Source organism: Plecotus auritus, assembly GCF_963455305.1.
Source record: "Plecotus auritus genome assembly, chromosome: 4".
Classification (NCBI taxonomy): domain Eukaryota; kingdom Metazoa; phylum Chordata; class Mammalia; order Chiroptera; family Vespertilionidae; genus Plecotus; species Plecotus auritus.
Window position 1 is genome coordinate 183870648 of NC_137775.1, and position 27444 is coordinate 183898091.

At 51.8% G+C, this 27444-nt stretch overlaps 1 protein-coding gene across 1 annotated transcript in view; it reads left to right on the forward strand.

Annotated features, from left to right (window-relative positions):
• The first annotated feature begins 244 nt into the window (after positions 1–244).
• MINDY4 (MINDY lysine 48 deubiquitinase 4) overlaps positions 245–27444 on the forward strand; it is a 94849-nt gene continuing 67649 nt past the window's right edge. Inside the window, exons 1-5 of the mRNA XM_080664577.1 lie at positions 245–405; positions 5586–5705; positions 9033–9268; positions 12233–12479; positions 14353–14777. Of these exons, the coding sequence (XP_080520703.1) occupies positions 343–405; positions 5586–5705; positions 9033–9268; positions 12233–12479; positions 14353–14777 (1091 nt within the window). The 5' untranslated portion in view covers positions 245–342. The remainder of the gene's footprint in view (positions 406–5585; positions 5706–9032; positions 9269–12232; positions 12480–14352; positions 14778–27444) is intronic.

Genomic DNA, 27444 nt, shown 5'->3' on the forward strand with positions numbered 1-27444 from the left:
GGGGTTACTCCCCCAGGATCAAGGAGGCAGACATCCTCCCCATTTCTCGTCTTGGGAAATGCACACTCAGACTGGAGCAGTGACTTGCTAGGCCATCCAGATGGACAGGGCAGGGATCCCAGCCCGGAGTCCGTGGCCCGCCCTTGCGCGGCCCTGGGTTTCTGTCTGTGGACTGTGCCTCCAGCTCTCACGGGCGGGTTTGAAGGACGCCCCACCCCCGACCGCTCCAGGAAGGGGCGGAGTTTCCCGGCGCCGTGGACTCGTCGCCACGGCAACGCGGCCTTACTGGCCAACCGACCCGGGCCTGGGGCTGCGCGGCGGGCCTCGTGGGCAGAGCCGGGCATGGACAGCCTCTTCGTGGAGGAGGTGGCCGCCTCCCTGGTCCGGGAGTTCCTCAGCAGAAAGGTACGTGGCGTTGCCTGCGCAGATCGGGCCAATCGCTGTAATTGGGGGCGCACAGGGGCTCCCCGGCAACCTCTGCACCTCCGGGGAGGGAGACCTCCCCCTGCTGCTGCCTGCCTCGGAGATGCCGGACAAAGCGCCACTTTCCCGACCGGAATGGGGTTCTGCACTTCCCAGGACCCCTTTTTGTCCCCTCCCCCTCGAAGGGCAGGACCGCAGCCGCCGGGCCTGGCCGGTCCCCTCCGGGCTGAGGGTGGCCCAGGGGCGATGGCCCAGCGCCGGCCTCCATGGCGAACCCAACCCGAGGTCTTTCCCGCTTGGAAAAACTGCGCCCCAAAAAGGGAGCCCCAGGAGCTCACAAAGTTCCCTCCAGTCCGACCGTCCAGGCACGTGCGTCCACAGTGAAGTCCTTGCTGTGGGTTTGGTTTTCAGTTCTGCTGCCTGGTCCCAGGAGAGGTTTAGGAGGGCCGGGAGGTTGGGGAGGACCTTCGCTCTCCCCTGCCCTGTCCGTGGAGCTGAGGGCACCCCGGGAGAGAGGTGGCTGGGGTCATGGCGGACTGCACCCTATACTTCTACACAAAGTGACTGAAGGCTGGCCACCTGCCCGGGGTTTTGGGTCCCGGTGGTGTCCTGTTAGGCGGGTCCATGGGCCCTAGTTTGGGATTAAAACATACACACACACACACACACACACACACACACACACACACACACAGAAGAAACAATGTTTTTTATAAAAGTATATTTTTACTGATCTGAGAGAGGAAGGGAGAGACAGAAATGTCAGCGATAAGAGAGCATCATTGATGGGCTGCCCCACACTGGGGATGGAGCCTGCAACCCAGGCATGTGCTCTGATGGGAATCGAACCTTGACCTCCTGGTTCATAGGTCGTCTCTCAACTGCTGAGCTCCGCCCTCCGCTGGGCAATACACAGCGTTTTGAATGGAGGAAAGGGAAGGGCTTTGGAATCAGAGCAGTTCAAATGTCCGCTACTAGCTACCGTGAGCTTGGGCGCGCTGCTCACTGTCTCGATTTTCTTTTCTTTTTATTTATTTATATTTTATTTTCTTACATGCAATAAACATTAATATTTCAAGAAAAATTATTTTAAATATAATAATGTTACATGCAATAAACATTAATATTTCGAGAAAAACGATTTTAAATATAATAATATTACCCAAACTGTACTAACATAGTATAATATCACACAAGTTGTAGGCAATATTAAAAATCTGCAAATAACAGGATTACTTCCTATCATATTCTAAAATTTTCCCCACCCCACTCTATTTTTGTTCATCAGTTTACGTTGTTCATTATATTCCACAAATGAGTGAGATCATGTGATATTCATCTTTCTCCGACTGGCTTATTTTGCTTAGCATAATACTCTCCAGTTCCATCCATGCTGTTGCAAATGATAAGAGTTCCTTCTTTTTTTACTGCAGCGTAGTATTCCATTGTGTAGATGTACCATAGTTTTCTAATCCACTCATCTGCTGATGGGCACTTAGGCTGTTTCCAAATCTTAGCTATGGTGAATTGTGCTGCTATGAACATAAAGGTGCATATATCCTTTCTGATTGGTGTTTCTAGTTTCTTGGGATATATTCCTAGAAGTGGGATTACTGGGTCAAATGGGAGTTCCATTTTTAGTTTTTTGAGGAAACTCTATACTGTTCTCCACCGTGGCTGCACCAGTCTGCATTCCCACCAGCAGTGCACGAGGGTTCCTTTTTCTCTGCATCCTCACCAGCACTTGTCGTTTGTTGATTTGTTGATGATAGCCATTCTGACAGGTGTGAGATGGTACCTCATTGTCGTTTTGATTTGCATCTCTCGGATGATTAGTAACTTTGAGCATGTTTTCATATGTCTCTTGGCCGTCTGTATGTCCTCTTTTGAAAAGTGTCTATTTAGGTCCTTTGCCCACTGCTGTCTCGATTTTCTTACCTATAAAATAGGAATAAGAAGACGTTCCCCTGGCAGATGTATAATGAGGATTAATAATAATATATGGGCAGCTCCCAAGCACTGTGTGGTGCACATAGTAGGTATTCAACATTGTCTCCTCCCCATCTCTGATGTGCACCTGTTTTGAAAGTCTTTGTTTGCTTTTTAAACATGTATATTTTTAATATATATTTTTATTGATTTCAGAGGAAGGGAGAGGGAGAAAGAGAATCATTGATCGGCTGCCTCCTGTACACCCCCTACTGGGGATCGAGCCTGCAAGCTGGGCATGTGCCCTTGACTAGAATCGAACCTGGGACCCTTTGGTCCGCAGGCCAGCCCTCTATCCACTGAGCCAAACCAGCTAGGGCTAAACATGTATTTTTATTAAAAAAATATTTTTAAAGGCATGTGGCTTCATTGTATGTGCTCTGTTTTTATGGCTAATTGCCTTTCCATCGCCAAGTCCCAGCTGGACATTGGATATGTCAGTGACAGGCCCACGAGGCTCACCACTACCGTCATTTTTAAAAAGTCTGGCTGACCCAATCAATGATTTTCTCTCATCATTGGTGTTTCTTTCTCTTTCCCCCTCTCCCTTCCTCTCTGAAATCAATAAACATATTTAAAAAGAAATAAAAGTCTGGCCATCAAGCAAAACTCTCAGAGTTTTCCTCATGCCTTTCCTTTCTTGAGTACCAGCGAATTCTCAAGTCCTCACCTGATGTCCAAGGCCCCCTTACCATCCCACTCTCAGTTCTAGATTCTTCCACATGCTCTTCCCTGGTCCACCCAAGTCCCATTTCATCCAAGAGGTCTTCTCAGGTAACTCCCGTTGGAATGAGTGGCTCATCTTGTCTGGTTCGTTCACTGATGCTCAAGTTATAGTTTACACTTCTGTCTCTCTCACCTGCCAGATAGGTCCACACATTTTTTATCTGGGCACCTGGGAGGAGAAAGGAGGTGCCCACAACCCCGCAGCAAGTCATTGGGAGCTGGGGCTGCAGCCCGGGCTGACTGCTGTTCTCATCGTCTCCTGCCCCCGGGCAGAGACCACGCACTCCCCACAGGGCTCGGCACAGGCAGGCGCCAGCAGCTGTAGCCACGAGAGTTCCCATCAAGGTTCGAGGAACCTTCTAGGTGCTCATTTGTTTTCTCAAATCCTGTAACAGTCCTGAAAGACAGGTATAACGGCTCCCTTTCCTGCAAGACTATCATGAGAGTAGGAGATGAAGAAACTTGCCCAGGGTGAGCAGGTCAGATCCCGTTAGAATGAAATCCCAGCGAAGGTCTCCCCAGGCCTACAAGGCTGTCTGTAACCTGGCTCCCCGCTCCCCCTGGGACCTCATTCCTCGACCCTGCATCGTACCCAGCTACTACTCACCAAGGGTGACCTCCTCTCAGGGGGAGTCATGACAGTGTCCTGGCGATGTCAGGATCCATTGCGGTGACTCTTGGTGGCCCCAGCCTCCCAGGTCCGTGGCCCCTCTCCTGTAGGGACAGCCCCAGCCTACCTCTGCCACTCTTCCCTGTGGCCCTGCCCTAGGTTTGTCATCACCAGCACTGCGCCCTTTCCATAATCTCAGTTCCAAGTACCCCACCATTCTCATATCCAGTCCCCCTGCCCCCGGTAGTCTGACATAAACTGTTCTTCACCCTCACATCTCCATTCCCGTTCCCGCCACCGTTCACAGGCCCTCACCCGATCGAACGTGAGCTCCGTGAGGGCCAGGGCTCCGATCTCTTCACTCCGCCTCCAGCAGCTGAGCTGGTGGACTAGTGGTTCATGCCCTTTGTTTCATAGATGGGAAACCGGAAGCTAGGAGTGAGCACGGGATGAGGCTCAGTGAGTAGCTGACTCCCTAAAACTGTGTTCTTCATCTTTGTCTCCACTCTCCCTGTTCTGTCTCCACATTAGCAGCAGCCACACTGTAAACGTATCCCTGGTTTATGGCCTGCTTCCTCATCAGAATGTCAGCTCCATGGGCGGTGGGGAACATTGTCTTTTTCCTTCTGTATTTCCTGCATCGAGAACAGCCTGGCACATAGCAGGTGCCTGACAAATGTTTGCTGAGTGAACGCAGATTCAGTGGCCGGTGGGACCGAGGACAGGCTGGTTCCCGAGGGTGTTCTCGTCCACTCCCCGGTGGTTTTCAAATGCCAGAGCGCACGGAGTTCTGGAGCTTAGGAAGTGCCGAGACTTGCTGATGCGATCGCTGGACCCTCAGAGGTTTCCTCATCACCTTGATGGCGGCGAAGCCATGGTGAAGCCCAGAGGAGAGGCTGGAGCCTGCTCTCGGCCTCCCTAACGCTCCGGCATGGCCCTACCTTTGCCAGCACACACACCCTTTCTTTCTGTCCCGCCACCAAAGGCTTTCTTTTTGTTCTCTTTGGTTCAGGATGTGTTCTTACTCTCGTGTCACATTCTTCTTGCCTCAGTTCATGGCCACAGCAGGCTTGTCTTGTTTTCCTAGCAGCGAGAGCCTCTGCAGAATTCTGAGCACAGAGGCGAGGGGAAGAGTCGAGGCCTGTTTAGCACTGAGGTCTGGATCCTTCCAGAGCAGGGGCTCCCCCTGTGCCAGGCTGAGCTGTTTGTGAGGCATCTTTGCCTCGTCCTCCACTGTTTGAGGATCACCATGGCCTGGCGGGCGAGGTGGGCAGCCAAAGTGCTGTGGTTGTTCCTTAGCTGGGCCTTCTGGGAGTTCAAGTCTGGGTGATGGAACGTGGCTGGGCCTGGGTCCCAGCATCGCTGCTCACAGCCCCGCTAGGTGACTCCACTGTGTTACTTGGGACGCATCAACCCTGGCTCCAATATCTGAGAAAAGAAGGGAATGAATACTGGCCTTTTGTTTGTTTTTCCTTTTGTTTGCTTTTAAAGCTTCATATTCTGTGGCTCCCAAACCAGGGCCAAACCCTGGGCTCCTGAGCCAGCCTCGGGGTGTCAGTTAGCTGACTTCCCCTTTCCTTTTCCGTAAAATGGTCCAACAACGCCTGCCTCACTTTGCTCAGCCCACGGGGTCGTTGTAAGATTCAGAATAGTAATTGTGAAGAGAGGTCAAGTGTAAAGGTCATGTGAAAGTAAATTCTTCAGTCAGTGAGGAAGGCAGGATAAGCATCGTCATAATAAACACCAGCAGTCCGCTGTTTATACTGCGCGTCAGAGAACAGAGGGTTTTGATTTAATGTGGTAACTGATGCTTCCGATTCCCGACTCCTTCCCGCAGGGCCTGAAGAAGACGTGCGTGACCATGGACCAGGAACGCCCACGCTCCGATCTCAGTATAAACAGCAGAAACAACCTCCGCAAGGTTTTGCATCTTGAATTCCTCTACAAGGAGAACAAGGTACACGCTTGTAATGTGTGGCGTGATGTTCTGGGACTGAGTTTGGCAATGTCAAAGCAGGCTGGGCCCTGCCAGGCCGTCGGAGGTGGGTAGCGGGAGGCGGGCACACCTGCGGTCAGGGAGAAATAGACCCGACCAAGTGCTGCCGAGTCCCAGCTGTGAGTCAGTGCCAGCCCCGGCCAGGCCCGGGCTGCCCCAGGGGTACTGCACACGCCCAGCCATGAGGCTCCTTTTGAACCCGAAACTGTAACCGTTATTCCCTGGGCTCCCTCCCCGCCCTGAGCTATTTTTAGTCAGACTTTACTCAAGAACATAGTATTCAGTTTTACTAAGATTTTCCATTCCCTGCCTGCCTAAGGTTTTCCTTCTTCAGATCTAGTAAATACCTTGTTCTTTAATTCAGGCCAAGGGAAGCTTGGGTTCAGCTCCCAGGGGCATTGGAGTTGAGAATGGGTGGGGGTGGGTGGGACTTCCTCATTCTCTGGCCTCCACCCCTCCACCCCCCCACCCCCATCACAAGCTCTCCTGGCACCTGTAGCTGTCCTTGCTGTGCTTGTCAAGGTTATGCGAGAGTGTGTGTGGCTGTTTAGTTAGTATCTGCCTCCCCTCCCACCTTGAAGGCAGCAGGAGGCCAGACATGGTATCTGTTTTGTTCACTGTTGTATCCCCATACCTACCATGCTGCCTGATGACGTAGTAAATGGTCAATGTGCACTTCCGGGTTATATGACTGACTGACTGAATAAATGAATGAATGAATGGGTGGATGGTGAATGAAGCTGCCATTCTGACTTAATTGCTCTTTCTGTTATGAAGACAGAATCTTCTAACTGGATTGAAGAATGGTCTCTCCTGCAGATGTTGCCTGGGGATAGGGCACATACCACATTTGGAAAGAACCTAATGACCATGTAGGTTAGCATTTATCACAATTTTTAAAAGGCTGTAAAAGGACATCACCTGCCGAGGTTTTATGGAAAACAAAGGATGGGAGCAGTGCTGTTTGAAACAGAAATGAAAAGATCCTGCCCTCTCGGCCTTCTGGGCAGCTTTTAAACCACTGAAGGGACAGGCGACGTGAGCCAGAGAAAAGCGGCTTGTCAAGGTCTCTCGGAATTTCCCCAGTAGGAGCAGGGCAAGAACCAGCCCTTCCGTTTCCCAGTCCTGGCCCAGTAATGGCTGTCAAGCTTCCTTTAACTGGAACCCTTTTCTCAAATGAAATCTGAGCAGTTGGGTTGGGATGGGTCTGGGGCACCCCCTAGCCCTCTGAGGCTGTTTCTGAGACACCCAGGGGAACCTCAGAACCACCCCCGTGCACATACATCACTGCCCAGGGAGGAACTGGGCTGGGCTTCCCTCCATAAAGGGAAGGAAATTGTGAAGAGAGGTCAAGTGTAAACCGCCTGTAAACCGCCAGAGATGGGGAGCAGGGGGCGGGCCACCCGGGGACCGCTCAGGCGGCCGCTCTTGTGCTCCACTCGGAGGAGAAAGGGCAGGGGCAGCCAGGGAGTCCTGGCAGAGGCTGAGGAAGGACATCGAATAGACGTCCCTCGTCCCCGGGCCCTGGGGTGACACTTGGGCCCCTCCGTTTCCTGCATGCAGTCAGCTGAAGTCCTGCAGAAAGAAGATTAGTGACCCAGATCTCCAGACCCCTCATTGGCTGCATAAAACAGGAGAGTGGACTGTGCATTTTAGAAAGATTTTTCCACAGAGAGTGAGACAGTTAACCAGGAAATTCAATGAACCATTCCGGGGCCGTGGGGTTTTTCATGTAAATGCCTCTTTACCCAGTTTCCTAGCCATCGTTGCCATTCAGGTTACTTTTATCTCTTTACTAGAGTCTCCCTAAGGTGACTATTGTTTAAAGGTACTTGAGATGTTTTCATTAGATCTTGATAAGTACCCTGGTTATTTGATTTATACAGTGGTCATTAGCTATTAAACAATTAATTGGAGCTTAAAATGCTTATTAATTATCTGTTGCATAATGACATTGACATTCACACAAAGCCAGCAGGATTCCAGGGAAGCCCTGCAATTTAATGTTAATCCCAGTAGCTTGTCTTTCCCTATTAAGTATATGATAGATAAAAGTGCTTATATAGAATTGAGGCTTTGAGAAATGGTGTCTAGATTCATATAACGGCTGTGTTTCTTATGAGCAAAGTGATATGAAAAGCCATAAAGTATAATTTAGGTAACCAGGGCCCTAAATCTCCTGTATTGAAAGAAAAAACAAGAAGGCTGAAATAAACTAAAATATATATCTCCCTCCTGACTCTCTTCCTTGTAAGTTTTATTTAGATTTAGATAAATATATTTTTTGGGGTTTCATAATAAAAAGAAAAAAGCTATCCTCTGATTTTGACTGCCTGATGAACCTGTTGAATTTGGTCCTCGCCCATCTGGCTGTGGGTCTTGGTCCCTGAGTTCTGCTGTGTAGATCAGGGGAATAAGAAGGGGCGAGGACTGGATGTGCCCAAGGGTGCCCCCTGTGCCAGGCTCTCCATCAGGTGCTTTATTGCTCTGATTGCAAAATGCCACACTGAATGCCCCACATCTGGCTGCACTTCCCAAGGGCTTGGTTTCCGGGCAAGTGGCGTGGGGACTGCCACAGTTCCCTGGCCTGGTCCCTGAGGCCAGCCTGTGGATCACTGCTTGGACAGCTGTCTGTCCACATTAATTAGGGGGATTGGAAAAGAAATCAGGGCTCCAATCTTTGCGATTTAAGACTCAGTGGGGCCTAGGAATATGTATTTAAGGTAATACTTGGTACAGTCAGGGTTAGGGAATACTGATTTTATTTATTTCCACAACCAGCTACTGAAGAGTTTCATTGTATCTTTTTTTTTTTTTCATTGTATTCTTTAAGATTGGCGTGTAAACCTAGTCAGTCCTGAGGGCCTCTCTGTGCTCTCTGCAGGAACCTGCTGTGTTCTCCAGTGTCCAGTGTCAGATGCAGGGGATATGAACTAAGAGAATATCCAGATCCTAAATGTTTACAAGTTAGCAATCCCTAAAGGCTTCATTTTTTAAATGAAAGGGTATATATTTTATAAAGTTACCCTTAGGAGAAAAAAACAAGATGAAATTTAAATTGAAATTCAATTGCCTGTCTTACGCAATGGAGGCTAGTTCTTTTAGGATAGAGATTTTTATCTTCATCTGTCATAATCCAGTCCTTCAAATGCAATAATAGGCAGTCAGGAAAGAATGCACGACTGAGAAGTTGACAAACTTATGTGAAAGAATTAGAATAGCCATCTTTGCTACCATTCTTCTGAAGCTGTACATGCAATTAATGAGATTTTTTCCTTCCACTGTTAGGCAAAGGAAAATCCTCTAAAAACAAGCCTTGAACTCATTACCAGATACTTTCTGGATCACTTTGAAAATACTGCTAACAACTTCACTCAAGAAACACCAATGCCTGCACTCTCACTTCCAAAGAAGAGTAACAAATTACCGTTGAGATGCTCAGAGACCACACTGGTAAATATATATGACCTTGCAGATGAAGATGCAGCATGGAGAACATCACTGTCAGAAACCAGCAAAGCCAGGTATCTCTTCTGTTTTCACTGTGGGTTAGCTTCCTGTTGCTGCTGTAACAAACTACTATAAACTCAGTGGCTGTAACAGTTTTCCAGAGAACCAGAACCAGTAGGAACCAAGAGGGTGTGTGTGTGTGTGTGTGTGTGTGTGTAAAGAGATTTATTTTTAGCTCGTGATTGTGGGGGTGGGCAAGTCTGAAATCTGTAGGGCATGTTGGCAACTCAGGCAGGATTTCTGTGTTACAGCCTCAAGGCTGAATTACTTCTTCTCTGGGAATCTCAGTTTTTGCTCTTAAGGTTTTCAACGGATTGAGTGAAGCCCAACCATATTACCCAGGCAGTCTCCTTTGCTTTACATCAACTGCTTGTAGATGTTAATCACGTCTAAAAAATACTTTCACGGCAATGTGTAGGCTAGCATTTGACCAAACAGCTGGGCACCACAGCCTAGCCAAATTGACATAAAATTTGACATAAAAATATCACTGTGGTCTCTTAAATCAACACGAATGGTTATCTTGTAGTCCTGGAGGTCTGAAGTCCAGAATGGTCTCCCTGGTTAATGGCATGGCGTAGGGCTTGTTCCTTCTAGAGACTCAGGGGAGAATCTGTTTCCTCTCCCTTTCCAGCTTCTGGTGGCCGCCTGCCTTCCGTGGCTTGTACCACTTCCTCTGCCTTTTGGGTAGATCACTCCAACCTCTGCTCTGTCATCACACCTCCCACTGCTGACTCTGATCCTCCTGTCTCCCTCTACTGAGGACCCTTGTGATTGTATTGGTGCACCCAGATAACCGAGGATAATCTCCCCACCTTGAGATCTTTAACTTAATCAAGCCTTTTCCATATAAGGTAATATAGCCACAGATTCTGGGGGTCAGGACCTCTCTGGGTGTGTGTGTGTGGCATCGTTCAGCCTTCCACACTCTGTGCTGTTAAAATTCCTGTCCCGGAGCATTGGAGCTTTCCTCCGGAGGCCACTTTGTGATGGAGGATGTGTATGATTTAAAAGTTCAAATTCAGGATTCAGAAGGGTTTTGTTAACAACTTCTTAAAATACAACTAAACACTGGAGCCATGGGACTATCTGATATGGGAAAATCTGAAAAATAAGGCCTTTAGGAACTCTTAGGAAGAAAATGAATTGACATTCTTTTAAAATTTATTTTGTAATCCTCACCGGAGGGTATGTTTTTGTTGATTTTAGAGAGAGAGGAAGGGAGGGAGGAAGGGAAGGGGTTGGGAGAAGGAGAGGGTGGGAGAGAGGGAAAGAAAGAGAGAAAGAGAAACATTGATGTGAGAGAAACATCTATCGATTGCCTCTTGTACTTGCCCAACTGGGGGTTGAACCTGCAACCTTTTTGGTGCCCGGGACAATGCTCTAACCAACTCAGCCACCTGGCCAGGGTGAATTGGCATTCTTAATTAAACCTCTATTATTTGGAAAACTGTCCTGTTACATTGTAGCCTTAACACTCTGGTGTAGTCTCTGAGGGTGTCTCACTTCCTGGAATGGGTGTCTTCTTCCAGAGCTTTCCACAGGGGAGCCAAAGCGGAGGGTGTGGGTGTCCAGCTGCCAAAAGGTGCGGACCATTAAACAGTTAACGCAAGGCTAAGGGCTGGACGTTAATGAGGGTGGAGGGAAGAAGGTTTCTCCTCCACAGACACTCCCGGCCTGGCTGGGCAAGGAAATACTTGTGAAATGATAAAATAGTGCCAGGCCAAGGAAATACTTGTGAAATGATAAAATAGTGCGATGCAATAGTTGAAGCTGTTCCATTCGTTGCCCAAGCTCACACCTGGGTGCTATTCCCAGCTCCTCTTTGCCTACGAGTTTTGCATTTTTGAGCCCTCAATGGAGTAAACTCTTTCCTGCTTTCTCTGCAAGACCAGGCTCTCCTCTGGTCCCCAGGACTCCAGCTATCTCCTAGAATCTCCCGACCCGAGACTGAGCTTCCCACAGAATGTCTGCCCTGCCCAAAGGCCTGCAGACGTTCCCCGTAGCCTTTAGGATAAAATCCAAACTCCTTAGGATAACTTGTAAAACGCTTTCTGTGGTCAGGACCCATGGTTCACCTGGGCAGGTGCTGCTTTACCAGCCCTCCAGCTGCACCCGCTCCTGGTTACCGTTCTCCCAGCCTGCCATTCTGTCATACTCAGCTGCCGCCTTTCCTGGAAGTTCTTCTAGGTTCCCCCAGGCTGGTTCCAAATCCTTCCTCTGCTTGACATGCCCCCATCTTAGCACACGTGACGGCCTCTCATGCGGACCCACTGCTTGGTAAGCAGCTTGGCACAGCAGGTGCCCGTGCCCCTTTATGCCAGTCCCTGGGAGAAACCGCACAGCCCGTGTCAGGCGCTGGCTCTGAGGGAGCCCAGGCCGATTCCTCTTTCCCTGGTCTGTCTCCTTCTCATTTCCGTTCTTTCTCACTCTTGCTGCTCTCACCTTCTCACCCTCTTGTTTTCTCCTGTTCTCTTTCTCTCTCTCACCCCTTTTCTCTCTCAGTGCCAAGCCTCCCAGAAAGTGAAGCCGTTGGCATGCCTAACCTTACTGAACCTTAGCTGCCCTGTCGGGGAGGCCAGGTTTGCCACAGCCTCTCTCCGCCACTCTGTGGCGTGCAGTAACACGGCTCCCCATGTCCCGTGACCGTATGAAGGCTGCAGTTTTCCTTCATCACTTGGATCTGGAATAAGGATGCTCGTGATAGTAGAGGGTATAAATAGTTGAGGAATCCTATCATGGATCGTCAACTCCGATTTTGTTTTTTATTTCCTGGTCTCATTTTGTGGGCCAGGCTTGCCCTGATACGAAAGTAATTTCTGTTTTTTACCTTTAACAATGACGCACTGGCTGGCTAGAAATCACCGCGGATTTGTGAATGGGCTTGCTGTGCGTGCCTGTTGAATGTGGGTTTTGTTTTCATGGTTAGTGATTCCTTTTGGGGAGTCTGTTTTAATGGAAATATTCCTTTTTTGCAGACACGACCATCTTGATGGGGATATACTTGGTAATTTCGTATCATCCAAAAGGCCCCCCCACAAAAGTAAGCCGGCGCAGACAGTCCCGGCCGAAAGCCCCGCTGTGGCCCCTGCGTGGGAGAAGAAAGACAAGCTCCAGCCGTCAGAGCCTTCCTTGGACACAAAGAGGGTGGCAGAGAAGTTCAGGACCAAGTCTGGCCTGATGGTCCGAGGCCTGATGGCCGGCCCCACCGCCAGCTGCCCACAGGTGGTTGCTCCGTCCTGTTTCGTGAGCGTGGAAAGTGTGAACCTGCCTGGGTGTATGTGGGGGGCCCCCAAGTCAGCCCAAGGAACGGGACCTGAGCAGTGGGGATGGAAGCACACCTCCTCAGTGTTCTCCCCGGCAACTCGCTTATGTCATTGCCCATGGTGGGGAACACCGAGCGGGCCCTGCTGGTTCCTGCTAAGGACCAGCAGCGCTTACGTCACCACTGCACTGTCAACACCGTGGACACAGCGCATCATTCGTATTATTATGATGAAACGGTTAGGGCGTGGCGACCCCTACGGTGGCGGGCCACACTTAGAACTGGCGGAGCGTTGAATGCCAGGGCCCTGCTGTTCACGGCCGTCTGATCCTCTAGTCTGTGCCGTGGAGACCCCCCTCCTGGCAGGGCTGAAGTGACGACGGATCTGCTTTACCACCAAGAGGTTGCGCGAACTTGCCCTTTCTGTGTGCTTTTGCCCTGGGTAGCTGATCCTGTGGAGGGCACTGAAGGATGGGTTGTTGTAGGATCCCCTCAAGTTTCCTGGAAGGTGTTTGTGGCCGTTGGGACCCTGGGCCATACTCCTGGGCTGCCCAAGACAAAAGGGAAGTCTTGCTGGGTATGTCATCCGTTTTCACAGTGACCAGGCCGGCTCCGCACTGACGAGGATGAGCAGAGGCTGGGTTCCCTCCCTTGGCCAGAGTTTGGGTCTCGGTGGGAATGGTGACTCACGTTTTCCGTGCCCTGTGGCAGGGGATGCCCTGGGCGTTTGGGGGAGGTATCTAGTAATTTCCACTAGGCGAGAACACGACAGAATTAGCTCCTCTTATTCCAGCCCCGCCTTTCCCGTTCGTCTCAGGATCACTTTTGGAAGTGCTGAGAGGGCCATGAAAAGCCCTGCAGGTATATTTTTGTCCCCGAGGTTGGTAACGTGACTGAACCATTTCGTCAGTTAATCATGGGCAGTAAGGAAGGACGTAGCAGTTGACTCCTTTGGAATTCCTTCATTTCAAAAATGATGGAAATCGGGGCCTGCTAGGTATAGGTCACTGAGCCGGACCTATACCGGAGGTGAAGGGAGAGTGGTCTCCTGGCAGGAAGGGGTAAGGCCGACGGTGAAGCTGCACACAGGAGCTAGTGTTTGCGAACCGCTGTGCCGGGTCTGGCTCTGTGCTGGTGCCTTCCCCGGGGCTCTCCTGCAGCCCTCATGCCATCCTGGAGGAGACAGGCACTCCAGGTCCCCAGTCCCTCCTCCGCAACTTGGGCCAGGTGTGTTCTGGAATTTAGAACTCGTTTTCCAGAAAAGAAATGCTGTGCATAAACCACATAGCGTAACGCCGGCAGTTATGTGGTAGGTGGTGTTTGCAGAACACAAACATTAACATGTCGGCAACTCAACTCTTAAAAAAAAGACTAAGCAACCTCAAAGCAGTCAGGAAGAATTTGTTACAGGATTCCACAAGAAATTTTTGTTTGGGGATTTAGAAATCACAGGTAGTGGTTATGGACAGGTTGCTTTACAGGGGAGGGAAGTGAGGGGCAGAGAAGTTCAGTGGCTTGCCTCAGGGGACACAGCTGGTGGGCGGTGACACAGGAGCTACAACCCAGGCCCGACCCTGGAGCCTCACATTCACCTTCTGAAGCTGCGCCCTCGGCCCCCTCTCGGGGTTCACGCAGGTGGGTGCGGTGAAGGCATTACGGAAGCGAAGCCTTTGGGAATCTCATAGAGGAGGAGGCGGACTTTAACAGGAGGACTGGGGGATGGAATGGGCTTTCCTGGGGGAGGGGACATCAAGGGCAAACGCTTGAAGTGGGATCAGTACCTCCCACTTCTCTTGCAGGGATCCTCACTGTGTTTGTCCTTGTCCCTTTCAGGACTCCCTCCGCAAGCGCTCCCTGCGGCGGCCCCTGGCCCTGAGCGCCGTGGCCCAGCCCCAGGAGGAGGAGGAGGGCCGGAGAGCCCCCGAGCTGCCCACCCGCACCCCGGCCTGCACTGCCCCGCAGGAGGGCCTGGCTCCCAGCGCCCGCCCCACCTCTAGGAGCCCCCTGGGCCAGCTCAGTGAGCCCCCCGCAGAGAAGCACAGGCCCACAGCCGGCAGCCCTCCCTGCTTGCCCAGCCCAGGGCTGCTTCAGGGCAGCAGCAGGTGGAGAGGACTTTCCGAGGACAGCCCAGCCGCCGACAGTGGCCTGGAGGCCGACAGGACGCCCTTGAAGTTCTTGCCGGGAGAGAATGCGAGGACGACGCAGGAGAGGCTGGAAAGAGCGTTTAAAAGGCAGGGGAACCAGTGCCTGCCCCTCAGGTGAGCTTGCTGTGCCCGGTGCTGCCTCCTCCTGGAGAACCATCCAGTCCCCGTGGCTCCTTGGGCTCGCTAAGCGGCTGTGAAGTAGGGAAGGTGATTGTGGCCACCCTGCTGGGAGACAACAGTCCAGAGAGCACACGGGAACCCATGGGGAGGTCTCTTTGGCCTCTCTTACTTCTCACCGTCAGGAAGGCTTCAGCCGATGATCTCACACCCGAGCAACACGCTCAGGCTGGGGTGGCATAGGGATGCTTCCTGTGGGAGGCTGAGCAAGGGTGATGATCCGCTCCCACAGGGCTCCTGTGGGGCCATGTTTCAAACCCCATTCTTGCCCAACCAGCGTGGCTCAGTGGTTGAGCATCCATCTGTGAACCAGAAGGTCACAGTTTGATTCCCAGTCAGAGCACATGCTCGGGTTGCGGGCTCAATCTCCAGTGGTAGGCGTGCAGGAGGCAGCCAATCAATGATTCTCATCATTGATGTTTCTATCTTTCTCTCCCGCTCCCTTCCTCTCTGAAATACACACACACACACACACACACACACACACACACACACACATAATAATAAAAGCATAATATGCTAATTAGACTGGACAGCCGAATGACCTTCTGGACATCATTCTGGACATCCTTCAGGACGAAGCCGTGGTGGCGGGGGCCGAGGCTGAGGCAGAGGTGGTTAGGGGCAATCGGGCAGGCAGGCAAGCAGTTAGGGGCATCAGGCAGACAAGCAGAGTGGTGAGGCGATTGGGCAGGCAGGCAGAGGTGGTTAGGGGGTGATTAAGCAGGCAGGCAAGCAGTTAGGGCTGATCAGGCAAGCAGGCAGAGTGGTTAGGGGCAATCAGGCAGGCAGACAGGCGAGCAGTTAGGAGCCAGTGGTCCCGAATTGCGAGAGGATGCAGGCTGAGCTGAGGGACACCCCCTCCTGCCGTGCATGAATTTTGTGCACTGGGCCTCTAGTATATATAAAAACCATAGGAGGTTGTGCACATTAAAAGGGAATTAATTAGAGGAAATATTTTAATATTGCTATTTGCCCTTTCTCTATAATAGAAGTCCCCTGTCAAGCCGTGCTGGGCGGGGGACACAGCCTCACATCCCCCAGCCTCGCTGTGCATGCAGCCCCGCCCACCTGCGCCTGCTGCGCATGCAGCCTCCTGCTGATCGGTCATTACGGCGTGAGGGCATCATGACCATTTGCATATTAGCCTTTTAATATATATATATACATATATATATATATATATATATATATATATATATACACATATATATATATATATATATATATATATATATCCCCCATTTTTATTCTTACACAGCAGACCTGGTTGATTCCTACAGTGGTTGATTTTGAATGTTAAACTATCCTACATTCCTGGTATAAACCCACTTGGCTATGACATATAATCTTTTTATGTATCGTTGGGTTCAATTTATTAATATTTTGTGTAGGATTTTATGAAAGAGAATTTGGTTAATTGCCTTTCTGGCAATTCATTTATCAGAGTCTGGTGTTTAGGATAAGCTAGAAGTCATTCCTCTTTTTCCCATTCTCTTGAAGAGAGATTAGTTATTTCTTCCTTAAATATTTAGGAGAATTTACTAGCCTTCTGAGCATTGAGTTTAAATTATGGATTTAATTGAAAAAAATTAAATTCAGATTGTCTTATTTTTTCATGTATCAATTTTGCAATTTGCATTTTTTCCAAGGAGTTTTACCACTTGTTTTAAATGTATTGGTGTAAAACTGTGTAAATATAATATCCTCTTATTATCACTTAAAGTCTGTGTGGTCTGCATCCCCGATACTGATAATTTGGGTTTTCCCTATTTTTTTACTTATCTTACTAGGGGCTTATCAATTGTGTACTATTTCAAAGAGTTAACTTTTGGTTTTCTGTTTCATTGATTTCCACTCTTAACTGCTATTCTTTCTTTCTTTCTACTTTCTTGGAGTTTAACTTGCCATTATTTCCTATTTTATTGATATGGATCTTAAATAATTGATTCTTAGCTTTCTTTGGTACTATCTTTTAAGGGTACAAATTTCCTTCTAAGCAATGCTTTGTCTGTATCCTGTGTGTTAATAGGTTACATGTTAATACAATTCAGTTAAAATATTTTCCAATTTCCATTGTGATTTCTTCTTTGGACCCATGGGTTATTGGGCATGTATTGATTAATTCAAAACATTTCAGGTATTTTTCTGGTTATTTCTTTGGTTGATTGCTGACATTTCCACTTTGGTCATATCTACTCTGTATGATTTCAATCCTTTGATATTTGTTGAGATTTCTTTATAGTCCATACATATGTAAAGCTTGTCTCTTATACACAGCATATATTTGGAATTTTAATCCAGTCCTGTTCTTTAGTAGTAACTCCCTTGGTTTTGGAGAAACATGATTTCAGACCCCGAGTTTCTAGAGTTTTGTCCTCAAAAAGACCCTGTCAATTCACAGAAATAACCATTATTCAATTAATTTGTTCCACAACTCTTTAGTGAGTGCTGTAGCATGTTAGAACGGCTTGTACCAGCTCAGAGAGCTAATTGTTAGCATCTCTTCCCGACTGTGTTCAGTGACATCAGGGTGGTAGCTTGAGATTGGTCATGGTAGGAATGTTTACACTGTGGAAATTGGCAAATGCTGCCAGTCAGCCTTCCCCTTCTTTGAGATTCAGTTGTTCATGCCTACCAGCACCCCATCTGTGATGGCCTACTGTGTGCCAGTCACAGCCCTAGCCACTGGGAATCTGTGTGAACGGAGCAGACCAAGTCCCTGCCCTCTTGGAGCTCACAGTTCCGGTGGGGAGACAGCCCAGAACAATAGCCACACAAGTAAATACATAACGCAGCAGAGGGCTACGGGGGAGAATCAGTCAAGGAAGAATGAGAGGTGCCTTGGCTTTGGGGCTGCTGTTGTACAAAAAGGTTGTCAGGGAGAACCTTTCTGAGAAGGTGACCGAAGGCAAATGGAACCAGCCTTTTGATCCCTGGGAGCAAATGCAAAGAGAGAGTAGCCATGCACAGGCCTGCTTCTTTCAGAGGAGGGATTGGGGAGAGGAGAGGGAGGGACGGGGCGAGGGCCTGGGGCTCTGAAAGGCCTGGCTTCTACTCTGGAAGGTTCTGGAGCCGCTGGAGGCTGAGCAGAGCCATGCCTGGTTCCACTTGTGGTCCCATTTCCGTAGGACCCTGGGTGGAGGGACTCCAGACGGCGAGGGGGGAGGCAGGGAGACCGGTCAGGAGGCGGTTGAATAGTATAGAGGAGAGCTGATGGTGGCCTGAATCAGGGCGATGGCAGTGAAGGCGGTGGGACATGGACTGGATTGTATATAACATACATACACATACACATAGACACACTCACACAGATACACACAGACATACTCACATAGATGCACACAGATACACACACAGGCACACATGCACAGACACACACACACGCAGACACATGGACACATACAGACACACACACACACACACACACACACACACACACACACACGCAGCACAGTGAACAGGATTTGCCTGTGGGTTCGAGGTGCTATGTTAGAGAACACCAGGAGGCAAGGATGACCCCCGTGTTTTTGCTGAACAACAGCAAGAAGGGGGTTGCTGTTCCCTAAAAGTGGAAGCCTGTGGGAGAAGCAGGTTAAGGCTTCGGTCACTGGGCCACAATCCAGATCCCGCTGGGCCATGAGACTTCCATCAGGCAGCAGTGTTTCTTTGTTCACTGGCCTCCCTGTGGCGGTGGGTGAGGGGCCATGTGCCTGGGGCCACAGATGGGAGCAGCGAGCTGTCCGTGGTTCTCATTTCAGGCCCTGTTGCTCGGTTGTGACAGGACAATTCTCTTCTGGCCTCTGGGCTGTACTGAAGCTGGGAAGAGGACTATTACTAGAGCCCAAATTAATAGAACTGCTTGCAGCTATTCTCTGGTGACAATAAAAGCAACTCCCGGGCTGGCCTTGAAGTCGAGCACGTACTTCTGTGATCTCCGGTTGAGTTCTGCCTTGGTCAGATCTTGGCCCTCTCTGGGCCTCTGTGCTCCTGTCATAAGTGGAGGAGTTGGTGGGTGCTCAATAGGTGCTTCTCTGTCTCTGACACTCTCCACCCTCCATTCTAGATGTGCCCTTGGGCGTGTCCAGACCAAACCTCCCCTCCGTGAGCCAAGAATCACACCTCTTCTTGACCTCTGAGGTCATCTTCTGTGAAGGATGAGCATGTACCTCGTGCCTTTGGAGTCCCCCCAACTGTGGGCTCTGAGTTCCCATAGGTGTGCAGTGATGATCCAGGGTTCAGGAGCCTGGAGTCTCCCGAGCACGAGGGGCTGTGGCCGGAGGCCTGGTGATCGCCGTGCCCGGCTGAGCTGGAGGCAGGCTGGCTGCTGCATGGTTAAGCGGCCACCTCCACCCCTTTGCCTATTACTTATTGAGTGAATTCTGTCTTAGGGCAGGTTCCTGAGAGCGGGGGTTCTTAAACTGTGATCCCTGGACCAGCAGCATCTGCGTCCCCTGGGAACCTGGGAGGAACACGACCTGTGTGACCTGAATCGGGACTTGGGGGGGAAGCCCCGCAGGTGTTTAACAAGCCCTGCGGTGATGTGCTGCAGCTGAGGGTTGGGAACCCGGGCCCTAAAACCACGCCTGAGACGGAGGGTCGGGCGCATGTAATCTATGGGGGACATGCTCGCAGTGAGGGGAGCAGGGCAGGCAGGTCTCAGGAAGGCTGTGGGGTCTCCGTCTGATCCCACAGGGAGATAAGAGTGGGAATTGACCCAGAGCTGGTCCCACCTTTAAGCTTTTTTTTCTGTCAGTCATTGGCTATGGGTTGTCCATGCTGGGGTGGGGCGGGCAGTGTGGCACTTCCTGGGTGAGTTTGGTGAAGGGCAGTTCTCTGGAGAAGGGTGCTGTGAGCTGTTAGCACCAACACGGACGGTAGCTGGGATGGGTGTGCCTAGTCAGGGGCATCTGGTCGGGGCACCTGTGTCCTCTGCGCTCACCCAGCTCCCAGGGCCATGAGACAGATAGACCAGCCGCGAAGCCTATCGCTGACATCACTCTGGTGCATGGAAGTGAGGGTGGCCACATGTGGAGGTGACAGGCGTGGGGACAGGCCCTCAAACAGCCCTCATCACGACCCCGGAGCCCTCACTGCAGAAGTGCTGGGTGAACTGCCATTGGCTTCCGGTCATCTTCTGTGAAGGATGAGCATGTACCTTGTGCCTTTGGAGTCCCCCCAAAGGGGCTTCTGTAGCTATTAGGCAGGAGGTGTCTCTTGACACTCTTCTTGGTCCCCAGATCCAGCACTGGGGATGGACGAGACCACTCCCTGCCTCTGAGGCCCAGGGCCCGCGTGAGGCTCTCTGTAATTGGGTGCTAAATTGTGGCCCTCACAGAGGATGGGAGACTGGGAGCAGTTAAGGGGGAGCTGTTGACCAGGCAGGAGGCCCAGGCCTTGCAGAGGCGATGTTTAGCGCAGAGACTTCATGATGAACCAGTGACATGAGTGAGGAGTGGCTGTGATAACCTGCGCCGTTCCGTGCGTCTCTGCAGCCTGGACGCAGCCAGGGCCCCAGCGCTTCGTGTCCCTGCCTCTATTGGAGCCAGTGGTCAGTTTCAGGGACTTATGACTCTGACGTTATCACGTTTTCGGGTTTTACAGTAAATGGACAGCAGGTGGCAGCAGGTTGTCACCAATCTTTAGGACCCAGAGCCTGATGGCCTTGCTGCCTGATTTCACTCTGAAGACACTCACCAGGCCCCTACCAAGGAAGACGTCTCGTGGGAGAGTGATCAGTGACGCCCATCCCTCAGGGGCCCTCGGCCCCTCCTGGCTTCCACATAGGAGCAGAGATGGGAGCAGAGATGGGAGCAGAGATGAGGGCACATGCCTGGCTGCGTCCTGAGGACAATGAGCAGTTAGCACCCTCTGGGCTTGCCTGAGCCTGGCAGAGGATGTGGCATCTGCGGTTCATGGACTGTTCCCCAGAGCCAAGCATCCCTTCTCACGACAGCTGCACTGCAGGGGACCAGTGATGGGTGGAATTTCCATTGTAATTGGTCTCTGCATGGTGTGTGGGCTTTATGTCAGACTCTGGGGCTTCGAAGTAGCTGGCTCTTGAAACAAACACAGCACACGGTTGCTTTCCTGTGTGCCGGAAGCCCGTGTGGATAGTGGCCTGTCCGGGGCTCCTGGGCGGGTCCAGCCTCCTCCATGACCAACTCCAGGGACCTCTTTTCTGTGGTGGGCACTCCCCATCTGCCATCGGGGCCCTGTGCTCAGTTGGTCTCCTTCCCACCTCTTACCCACATCTCCCCTGCATGTGCCCATCCACAGAGGAGCACCAGTCTCTCTCCTTCCGAAGGCTGGCCTCTCCCAGCCCATGCAGGAGATGAAACCTGAGAAACGGCTCAAGTGCGCATTATGGGCCCTCCGAGACCCCCAGGAATGGGATCAATGGCCTGCCCTGTGCTTCACTGATGTCTACTGGGTACCTTCCGTTCCAGGGTTCCCAAGGCTTTGATCCAATGCTTCTTGCAGGGGAAAGAGACGTCCCATGACTCAGATTTCCTCTGAGATCAGGAAAAGTGTGGCTAAAGAGGTGACAGAGAGTCCACACCTTTCCTTGGAAGGGTGAGTGAGCTCATTTGGTCGGCTTCCGCATCAGGGTGGGAGCTCCGAGACCCTCCCCTGCCCTAGTGCAAGTCCATGGCTCGCAGGCCAGGGTGACGCTCCAGGGACAGCGGCTGCTCTGGGTGGAAGCAGGCTATTAAGACTGAGGGGAGTTTGGGGAGATGAGTGTTGGAGAGCGGGGGAGGTGTGTGGAGATTCTTCTTGGGTGCTTTTTTTCTCTCCAAGATGCTTATCTGCTGGTCTCGAAGGAGCTTCCAGCAGACCTTGGGTACCAGAACGCCAAGAGGCCCTGTAGAGGTCAGCAACAGGGCCAGGATGAGATGAAGCATGTGAGGCATCCAGGGTGCAAAATTTAAGGAGGCACGTGCACTCAAGGTGGTTCAGCCATGGTGTAGGCACCTGCATGAACCTGAGAGTGAGTGTCTCCTTAAATTTTGCACCCTAGGCACCATGTAAGTCTCACCCTAATCCTGGTCTGGTCACAGAGTCTGACAGCTTCTCTTCTGCTTCTTACAGTATCATGGATAGCCCTCAATACAGCACAGTGATTTGATAACTCATCTTTGCTTCCATAAACTCCTTGAGAACTGGAGTGGGACTTCTTTTCTTCTCCCTCTCCCCCCGCTATATCCCTGAACCTGTCAATAAATATTGAGCAAATGACAGAATGTAATGTCCATAATGAGGAGACTGAAAGAGAAATTTATGTTGATCTGTTTGGGACAGTGACATGAAAGTTAAACTGATCATCTTTAATAGAACTGGAACAATCCAAACTTATTCTTCAGCTTCACTTGTTGGCATTCATTCATTCACTCATTCATTTTTATTCATACATTCATTTAACCAACTAATCATCCAACCAATCTTCCATCTGATCAACCAACCCCCTGACTCAACAAACCACCAACCAACTCAACCCATCACAACTGTGATGGCCCATGTTGAAGTCATCTTGAATCTTCCTTCTTTAGGAAGCCTTTCCCAATCTCTTCTCTGCTCTTGGACCTGGGCACGGCCCCTTCTCATTACCTCTCAGAGCCCATGTCACACTGGAGAGAGATGACAGGCTGCTTGAGTCTCCCGCTGGACGTCAGCTGAGTGTGGGCGTGAGTTGTCTGTGACCTTGCTCCCTCAATTTTGCCCAGAATTGTTCCAAACTTACTGGATGGAGCTGAATCATTGGCTCTGTCTTGGGAGAGGGGGAAGTGAGGTATGAGTCTTCCCTTCACTCAAGGGGCACATAAACGAGTGGGTTAGTGACTGAGCAAATAGGAAAAGTCACCTAAAAATAGCATCTGTCCCAGAGCCAGATGGATGGTGCCTCCTGAGGTGCTGTAGGATCCCAGAGGAGGGTGGTGTTGCTGGGCGGGGCTGGAAGGGCGGGCAGAGTTGGAGTAACCCTTTCCGAGGGCAGCCAAGGGCCTCATGGCTATGCCTGGACATACTCGTCACTCTTCTCCACTGTCCTCCAAGCCAGAGATTGTTTGGGAATAAATTGCTGGTGTCCCTGGGGCCTCATTCCTAAAGACTAAAGCAGCTCTTGCTGTTCCTCAGCCCCTTTTCTGGGGCCGCCTTGGGCACTGCGGCATTTGCAGACTCCTTCCCTCGTGATTCGCAGCTGGTTTTCCCGTGGCCGCCGTGGGCGGGGTGCGCTGTGACTCAGTCGGGCTGGTGCCTCCACCTGGGAAGGGAAAGTGGCCTTTGATGCCGAGTTCTGTCAGGCATTTTGGGCAGAGTTCTTTAAATCCCGACGAGGGCCTGCCAGGGCGGCTTCCTGTAGAGCTGGATTCCATGTGTGCGCCTCATTCCAGAAAATTCGACTTTGTTTTCTCTGCTCATTCCATGAGCCGTTACTAAAGCCATGGGACTCCTTCCATATCCTGTTGGGGCCAGGTTCATGGCCATGGGTCGCTCAGAAGTGGGGCCTTTTCCTGGTCGAGTAAACAGTTTTTGATCTCACTCTAAATACATGTTATTCAAGTTTATTCGGTTCAACAAAGCGTTTATGGATTGCCTCCTGTTGGTTGGAATAGTGCTGGGAGAGAGATGTGGAAGATGAGGTTTCTACTCCAAAGGGGCGGAGGAGTCATACACATAACTGCTCTATAGGGTTAAAAAAAAGCAAAAACGAGTGATGAGGGGACAAGGGCAGAGGGCCATGGGGCTAGAGTCTGGATTGTTTCGGGGACAGTTAAGTTGTTGATATTTATTTATTTTTAAAAATATATTTTTATTGATTTCAGAGAGGAAGAGAGAGGGAGAGAGAGATAGAAACATCAATGATGAGAGAGAATCATTGATCAGCTGCCTCCTGCATGGCCCCCACTGGGGATCCAGCCCGCAACCTGGGCATGTGCCCTGACCAGGAATTGAACCGTGACCTCCTGGTTCATAGGTCAACGCTCACCCACTCAGCCATGCTGGCCAGGCCAGCTGTTGATATTTATTGATTACTCACTATTTGACAGGTCCTGTTGCAGGAGCTTTAGATGTAGTATCTCATTTCAGCCTCACAGCAACAGTAGGCGGGTTATTGGCCCTAATTTTATAGGTGGGGAAACTGAGGCACAGAATGGCTGGCCAGTCTGAATTCATGCCAGCAACCTGGTCTAGCGGCCTCAGGCCCCTGTCTGGGGAAGAAGGACTGTGGGGGAGCTGATACCTGCAGGGACTTACGGGGCCCACCTGGTAATTCAGGGAGCGGAAGGCTCTTAAGCCGAGGGGACAGTGTCAACACAGGCAAAGTGGCGGGCAAGCTGGTGTGGCTGGAACCCGGGCCATGTGGGGGGACTGGACACCACCCCGACAGCTGGGCCAGAGAGCAACAGAGAGGAAGAGAAAGGCCTCTGTGCTTCTGGTTATGTAATAAGGGTTGTTTTTTTAACCAGTTGGAGTTGTGCTTCAGGAAGGTTAGTCTGGGGGCACTGCAGGACTGAGCAGGGACCGGCAGCAGGAACCCAATCTGGAAGGCAGGTGGGCTGTGACCTGACGGCACCAGGGGGTCAGGAGCAGGGACCTGCAGAGGAGAGACCACAGGCCTGGAGGCCGGGAGCCTGGGCCTGCAGCTCGCAGAGACAGCAGGTCCGCAGCAGAGGCCCAGCTGGGTCCACGCAGAGGCAGCAGGTCCGCAGCAGGAGGCCCAGCTGGGTCCACGCAGAGGCAGCAGGTCCATAGCAGGAGGCCCAGCTGGGTCCACGCAGAGGCAGCAGGTCCGCATCAGAGGCCCAGCTGGGTCCACGCAGAGGCAGCAGGTCCGCAGCAGGAGGCCCAGCTGGGTCCACGCAGAGGCAGCAGGTTCGCAGCAGAGGCCCAGCTGGGTCCACGCAGAGGCAGCAGGTTCGCAGCAGAGGCCCAGCTGGGTCCACGCAGAGGCAGCAGGCCCGCAGCAGGAGGCCCAGCTGGGTCCACGCAGAGGCAGCAGGTCCGCAGCAGAGGCCCAGCTGGGTCCACGCAGAGGCAGCAGGTCCGCAGCAGGAGGCCCAGTTGGGTCCACGCAGAGGCAGCAGGGCCGCAGCAGGAGGCCCAGCTGGGTCCACGCAGAGGCAGCAGGTCCGCAGCAGGAGGCCCAGCTGGGTCCACGCAGAGGCAGCAGGTCCGCAGCAGGAGGCCCAGCTGGGTCCGGAGGTGGATGAGGCGTCTGTGTGTGCGCACGCCCGGGGGAGCTTCTGTTCCCACAGTGAGGAGTGGGCAGGAGCGCAGGTCCTGGGAACGCTGGGCAAGAGCTCGGGAGAGGGGTCTTTGGAAGGTGCTGCTCTGCTGAGGGCTAAGTCCTTGGAGGTGGGGCGCCCAGGCCAGACCCCCGCAGTGGGATTGGTGTGATGAGGAAAAGGAGTGGTGGGAGCAGGCAGACGAGGAGGTGAGGGAAGAGCGGGGGTCCACAGAGCAGGAGGTTGGCACCTTGGCACCCTGGGGGGAGGTCACGAGGTCAGCGAGGTGGTGGCTTGGAGACAGCACTTTCAGCAGGCACCTGGGGACAGCCGGTCACTGCAGTGGGTGGAGGAACTGGCGGGGTAAAGACATCGACAGAGAACGTGGAGGTTTCATAAGAAAGTTCGAGGTGAAAGGAAGCCTAGGAACAGGGTGGCAGCCCAGGAGGGGAGAGGGTTAGGGATCAGGGTCTGCTTTTACAGGACGGGAGAGATGTGGGCACCTTTGTAAGCCAGAGGCCGTGCCAGCGCCTGGAGGAAGCACTGCTCGTTCAGTACGCCTGAGGAAGCAGGAGCGGGAAGCGGTGTGGGGTGGGGTCCTGGGGGGCAGCGCTGAGGACCAGGTCCGTCTTCCTCACATAGTGACCGGTGTCCATAGGAGGGGCCACGCGGCGCAGGTTCCAGAGCCCCTTTACGTGGCCAGTGAGAGCCGGTGCTGCTCCCGAGTGTCTGCGTTACGTGACAGGTATCCCAGGTAAGCCACGCTTTGTCAAGCTGCGAGGCCTGCTGCTTGGGAAACGTTGCATTTCACCATCTCTGAGACTTGGACAGGTGGCTCTCGGCTTGGCGAGGTTGGAAGACTCTGAGATTTCGACTTGGACATTCTTCCCCTTACTAACAGGCTGACTGTGGGCACACTCCTTTATATTTTTAAAAAGCTCTTTGTGGCCGAGTTTCTTTCATCTAAAAAATGGGATTGTTTTGAAGAATAAATGAGATAATGTATATAAGATAGCTGACCTACAATAGTTACTTTAATAAACTGGAGCTTTGTGTCCTAGTGTTTAGTTAGCCAAAACACCTCCTTTCTTAAATGGATAGATGTGTTCTTGAATAAATGACACTTTTGTAGTAAGGGCTGGGAAGTAAGGTTAGAGCCAGACTGTGGGAGATTATGACGGTCAAAGAGAAATGTTCGCATCCGCCGTGTGGGCCATGGCCAAGGGGCGTGAAGCTCAGAGTGTGACTTGGTGGCCAGGCACATAGTAGGCTCCAGCTTTGCGGGTTAAATTTGAATTTGTCTTCCAGGAGGTCTCTCCTCCCCTTAGCATCAGGCCAAGGTGCGGTTGTCCACTGAAAAGCTCTGGCGGTTGACATAGATGCCCTCTCCCACCTTTCTCTTTTCCAGAAGTCCCCGAGGCCAGGCCTGGACGGCGGGCCGCCCAGCGAGCCGCCCGGCCTGCGCCCGTGGCTGTGGTCTTCCTCCCGGCTCCCGCACGGGGCCAGGGCTTCAGTGGGGTCTGGAGGAGGGAAGAGAACTGGGGAGTCCGGGGAGCAGGATGGCATTCCTGTTATCGATGGTGCTGCTTCCTGTGATCCCAGGGTCACCTGGTTCAGCCCTGGCTCCTTCACGTGAGGTTTCTTCTGAATGAGAAAAAAAGAGGCTCAAGCACACTACAGTCACCCACAGGCGCCGAGACCGAGTACACTGCCCGCATCCGGGGACGGGGCTTTCCTGAGAGGCGTGGTTAGACCACCTCCCCGCTTGCACGTCCCCTCCTCTTGGGGCAGTGACATACTGAGTGTTGGTGTTCCGGCGGCTGCTGTGCAGAGCGTTTCGACAAGTGTCCAGGAGCTGACGCCAGGAACTGCCAAGGAAATGCATCCTCACAGCCTTCGGCAACCCAGAGCCTCCCCTCCCGTCCCCTCTCAGCCTCTTAACAAATCTCCAGTCACTTTCTAGCCGACATGAGTGTGGACAGTCAGACCTCCTTGAAACCAGTGCACTCCTAGGCAGAGAGGTCACGGAGGGCAGAGAGGTCAAAGCATCCATTTTAGAGGAAAGCCAAAGCAATCCTGGCCCACTTAATCTTTAATGCAGGCATCACGACCGATGTTTTTCTTCATTTGAAAGAAAATAACTCCAAAAGGGCACACCCAGACAGATGCGGGGATCTGGGAAATCGTAACAAGGATCCCGGCCCTCGAAGGGCTGTCACCCAGGTAACCCCCCATGGATTTCCTTGTCCTTAGGAGGTACAGGCTCAGGTGGTCCAGGAAACACAGTGTGTGTGCGTTTGTGTGTGTAGGTGTGTCTGGAGAGAGGGGAAAGCCAACATGGCAAAATGTTAGCAATTTGTCACTAAGCGAAGGGTATG